At 42.3% G+C, this 5,000-nt stretch overlaps 2 protein-coding genes across 2 annotated transcripts in view; both read left to right on the top strand.

Annotated features, from left to right (window-relative positions):
* The window catches only part of LOC137987705 (uncharacterized), a 2,010-nt gene extending 115 nt beyond the window's left edge, over positions 1-1,895 (top strand). The window contains exon 1 of the mRNA XM_068833773.1: positions 1-1,895. This exon is cut by the window's left edge and continues 115 nt beyond it. Coding sequence (XP_068689874.1) covers positions 1-1,895 — 1,895 coding nt within the window.
* Positions 1,896-2,511: 616 nt separating this feature from the next.
* Positions 2,512-4,416, top strand: LOC137987704 (uncharacterized). The gene is made up of 2 exons (XM_068833772.1): positions 2,512-3,822; positions 4,345-4,416. Exons 1-2 carry the CDS (start codon positions 2,512-2,514, stop codon positions 4,414-4,416), a joined length of 1,383 nt encoding a protein of 460 aa, XP_068689873.1.
* Positions 4,417-5,000: the final 584 nt, after the last annotated feature.

The following is a 5,000-nucleotide window of genomic DNA, read 5'->3' as shown; positions in this document are numbered from 1 at the left end:
TGACAGAGTTACAAGATCCTCCTAGATACGCGGATGGGAAGAAACGAGGCTACATGTCTGTCCTGAAGGAGCTTTGGGACGAGAGAGGTTATTTTCATCTTGGCCTCTCAGAATTACACCTTAGAAATCAGGCAGCATATCTGGAAAGAGTGATGGGAAATGTACAGGACACCATTCTTAGGAATGCTAAAGGAACGGAGAGTGAGACCGGACAGCCTGTAGAAGAGGGGACTTTATTATACGAAGTTCAGGAGCCATCAATAAATGAAAGCGAACAAGCCACCTCGGATTTGCATACGGCGAACGAAAACAACCATCTCGATGGACCTCAATTTTTAGAGGAAACAAACCTTGACGCACGTGAAATCCTGGAAGGCGCTATACCGATTTTCGCTTCAGTTAACTCAAATACCGGTGATTTTAGTAGCCGAGATATTGACACGAGAGTGAAACAAAGGCCAACGCAATCAGATATCAACACCATCAACACGGTCATCAATGAGCTCTGGAGGCGTGAAGAAGGACATACTTTAGACCCTATTCGCAATCCCTTTGGGTACTTATGGCTGGCTAATTGCATCCTTTATTCTGTTGTGGTAGCATTTTTGATACACAAAGGATGGAAGAAAGAACCCGGGACGACGGAACGGAGGAAAAGGAAAACATCTAGTGAAAGGATTAAGGAAGCGTTTGTAAAACAAGCTACCGAGATTAGGAAAAAAATCTCCATTGCAGTAGCGGAGCTGGATAGGATAAAGGGAAATAAAAAGATCACAAACAAGGGAAAAAAGAACAGATCAATGCTCGAGAAGAAGTGTGGAAAGTTGTCAGCGGCGAGCGTTGTCACATACATCCGGAGAAAAAAGTCAGACCTCCGTAAAGCGAAAAGAGCGTTTATGCGAAAGAAAAAGCAGGAGGAGGCAAGAGATTTGAACACCCGTTTCCATGCTGACCCTGGTGGTGTCTTTGCACAATTTAGCAGAATGGTTGAGCAAGACGCCGACAACAACAAGCCCAATTATAAAACAACTAAGCAAACGAGTAAGGATGACGAAAGGGTTTTTGAAAGTATTCAAGACGCCTGTAGTTACTGGAAACATCTTTGGGAGACGAGTGGCTCCACTGCGAATACTAAACCTGGGTGGTTAGTGGAAGTGAGAAGAGCGTTTGAAAAGCTAGTCCCAGTCCCTCGGCAAGACAGTTTCCAACTTAACCAGACGAAGTGTGCAGACGCGATCAAGAAAAAACGCAACTGGAGTGCCCCGGGCCCCGATAGAATTGCAAACTACTGGTGGAAAAGGGCTGTCACTTTACATGAAGGGACTGCGGCTAGCTTCAAGACCATCTTAACGGGCGAAGTCGGATATCCCAGCTGGTTCACAGGAGGGAGAACCAATCTGATCCCTAAGCCGGACGAGCTCTCCAGTCAGAACCAGAGGCCTATAACCTGTTTGAACACGCAGTATAAGTGGTTTACCACCTGCTTATTGTCACCAATGGACGAACATCTGGAGACACACAACCTGTTAGAAGAAGAGCAAAGGGGAGCCAGGACCAAGTGCAGTGGGACCTTGGACAACTTAATGATTGACAGAATGGTTTGTCGAGATAGTCGAAATGGAAGCAGGAACCTAAGCATGGCTTGCATCGACGTGCGAAAGGCGTTCGATTCTGTAAGCCATGCTTGGTTGCAAGAAATGATGACGATGCACAAATTCCCCTTATGGATGTGCAGAACAGTGGCGAGACTGTGTGAAAGCTGGAATACGAAGATCACGGCCAGAACAAAGGAAGGGTATGAAACCTCTGACGTCATAAGGTTCAACAAAGGCCTTCCACAGGGCGACGCTTTATGTCCGAGGTTGTTCACTTTATGCCTTAACCCAATATCTTAGAAGTTGAAAGCATCGGAAGGATACAAGCTGTCAAGACCACTGAATTGCAAGATTACGCACTTGCTATACATAGATGATATAGAGGATATTACATGGCCGCGCGGGGATACGAATTTTATCTTCGAGTGCTGCAAGTATCTCTCACGAGTGAGCGAAGCGAACGAGTGAGAGATACTTTCTGCACGAGAAGATAAAATTCGTATCCCCAAGCGGCCATGTAATGTTCTGTTTATTATATATATATTGATGAAATGTCTAGATTTAAAACAACTTGTTTTATTCATTTTCGAAATGATAAAAAATTGTTCACCAACCACTAAAACACGCATCTTGTGTAACATGAAACAAGATATGAAAGTTATGAAAAACAAATCATGATAATGTAAAATTTGCAATAAAAATGTTAATGTAGTAGAGAAGAATTATATTTAAGCACAAAAGTATCGTACAATGAAGAGGAAGCTCGCCTTTTATTGGCTAATCGTGTTCGTTACCATGACGACAGCGATATCCTCACATGTGAAAGATAAAAATGATACGTACACTGCGCGCGGTGAAGATATGATTTTTTAGTAAAAGGAGAAATCCTGGTATTTCATCAATATCTATATAATAAATGAAGATATATGCAGCGTCGAAGGATAAACTTGAGAGAGTAATGAAGACAGTTAAAGAAGCCATGGCAGATGTCGGTTTGGAGTGGAACGAGAAGAAGTGTTCTACAGCTCATGTAAGGAGAGGTTCATTGGACAGCAGTTTGGGAGGCGCTGCCATCAGAGAAAGGCAGGTCATACAAAATCTGAAGAAGGGAGAAACTTACAAGTTTTTGGGAGTTTTAGAAAATTCTAAGCAAGAGGACAGCTCTGTTCTGTGGGGAGCTTCAAAGGTTTGCTTCCAGAGACTGTCAATTATATGGTCGAGCCCCCTATCGGACTTCCACAAAGTCTTAGCATCTAATCAATACGCACTACCAGTTGTCACCTACCCTATGTGGACACTAAAATGGCTGCTCGCAGATCTACAACAACTCGATCGCGAAGCTCGCAAGATCATCAAAGAGAATGGAGGCTACCATCCACTCGGTTCAACCGAGTTGCTATACCTTCCAAGGAAGTGTGGACGCCGGGGACTGAAGTCATTTGAGAGCCTGTATAAGCAGACCAAAGTCAAGACCACAATGAAGCTGTACGCAAACGAAGATCGAACGATGAGTTTAGTGCGCGAGTTTGAAGAGAAGTGCGAACGAGCAGGAAGAAGATCACTCGTAAAGGATGCCAAGAAATTTGCTTTGGAAATGGACATTACTCTGGACCTTGCATACCCAGATCCCAAAGCGTTGCAAACTGACTCAGGTGAGGAATCACATGTTAAAGGAGTAGGGAGAACATTACGAGCGAGAGAAGAAGAGAGAAGCATGAGGGAAGTAAGAGAGCAGAGGTGGCAAGGAAAGCTGTTCGGAGAAAGATGGGATGATAACAAAGTTATTGACTGCTTCACTTGGCTTAGTAAGTGGAAGTCTGCACCTGTGCATACTGTTGCTGGAATCTATGAGTTATACCAGCAATTACTCCCCACTAAGCTGTACCACCAGAGCAAGACGAAGACGCTGACCATCTCGGATACCACGTGTCGTATGTGTGGAAAAGGGCCTGAATCTATGGCCCACGTGATTAGCGGATGTGGTACCTTGGCACAGACTAAGTACATGCAGAGACACAATGCAGCCTTGAAAATCTTTTTCTTCGAGTTCCTGAAAGACTTAGATCTTATCCAGTGTATCCCCCCTTGGTACTCTCCAGTCTCACCTAAACCCGAGTACAAGAATGACCGAGCGTGCGCGTACTGGGATGTCCCAATATTTGCTGAAAATACGGAAGTCAGGGCTAACAGAATTGATGCGAGAATTGTGGACAGAAAGGAGAAGAAGGTGATCCTTATTGAGATGAGCTGCCCTTGGGTTTCCAACAGAGAACAGAAGGAACAGGAGAAAACTGACAAGTATGCGCCGTTGAGATGGGAGATGCGCCAACAGTTCCCCGGCCACACTATCACACAGTTTAATGTGATAGTTGATGTACTAGGAGGCTACTCTATGGAGACGGCGGAGAAAGTTAGGAAGTTTTTAGGTTTGGATAGAGGGAACCAGGTTTTGTTTAATATGCAGAAGGCAGTTTTATCGTACACCCTAAACATAGCAAGGTCATTCAAGGTTTCGACGAGTTTTTAAGGAATATAAACTCTTGTTCCTTTCTCAAATTATTACCAATTGGTTTGTAAATAGGTTTAACAGTAGGGATTGTTACACAATAGTGCCTTTTCCTACTTATATTTGTAAGCATACTTACGTACTACATACTGCATAATAATAATAATAATGCTCAATAATTTGAGCATAGTAGACCTGATGTAGTTGTTCTTGATAAGATAGAAAGATCATGTTATGTGATAGATATCGCGTGCCCTTTTGATACAAGAGTGCTGGAAAAAGAACAAGAGAAAATGGAAAAATACCAAGAATTAAAAAGAGAGATTGGGAAAATCTGGAGCTGCCTAAAAGTAATTGTCGTACCAATTGTCATTGGTGCACTAGGGACGTTCATCAAAAATTTGAAAACATCTTTGAAGAAAATTGGACTAGATTGCACGTTATTACTACAAAAAGCCTGCTTGTTGGGAAGGGCAAGAATCTTAAGAAGAACACTAGACACCTAAGGCCATAGGTCGTAGCTTGATGCCTAGTTTACAAACCACGTTAACAACATATCGTGTGAATGAACGAAATAATAATAATAATAATAATAATAATAATAATAATAATAATAATAATAATAATAATAATAATAAAGCAGTGGTTGAAAACAAACATATAAAGCTCCTCTGGGATATGAGAATCCAGACCGATAAAGAACTTGATCACAGTAAGCCAGATATTGTGATCTTAGAAAAAGAAAGTAGACTTTGCAAAATTTTTGATACGAGAATCCTGGAAGCAGAAACAGAGAACATTGGCCGTTATCAAGACCTAAAATATGAATTGGAACGAGCTTGGAACTGTAAAGAAGTTAAAGTTATACCTATTGTGATTGGATCGATTTGGACAATCTC

This window comes from Montipora foliosa, unplaced genomic scaffold (genome assembly GCF_036669935.1).
Source record: "Montipora foliosa isolate CH-2021 unplaced genomic scaffold, ASM3666993v2 scaffold_382, whole genome shotgun sequence".
Taxonomy (NCBI): domain Eukaryota; kingdom Metazoa; phylum Cnidaria; class Anthozoa; order Scleractinia; family Acroporidae; genus Montipora; species Montipora foliosa.
Note: the sequence above shows the minus strand (reverse complement) of the source record. Positions and strands in the feature narration are given on the sequence as shown.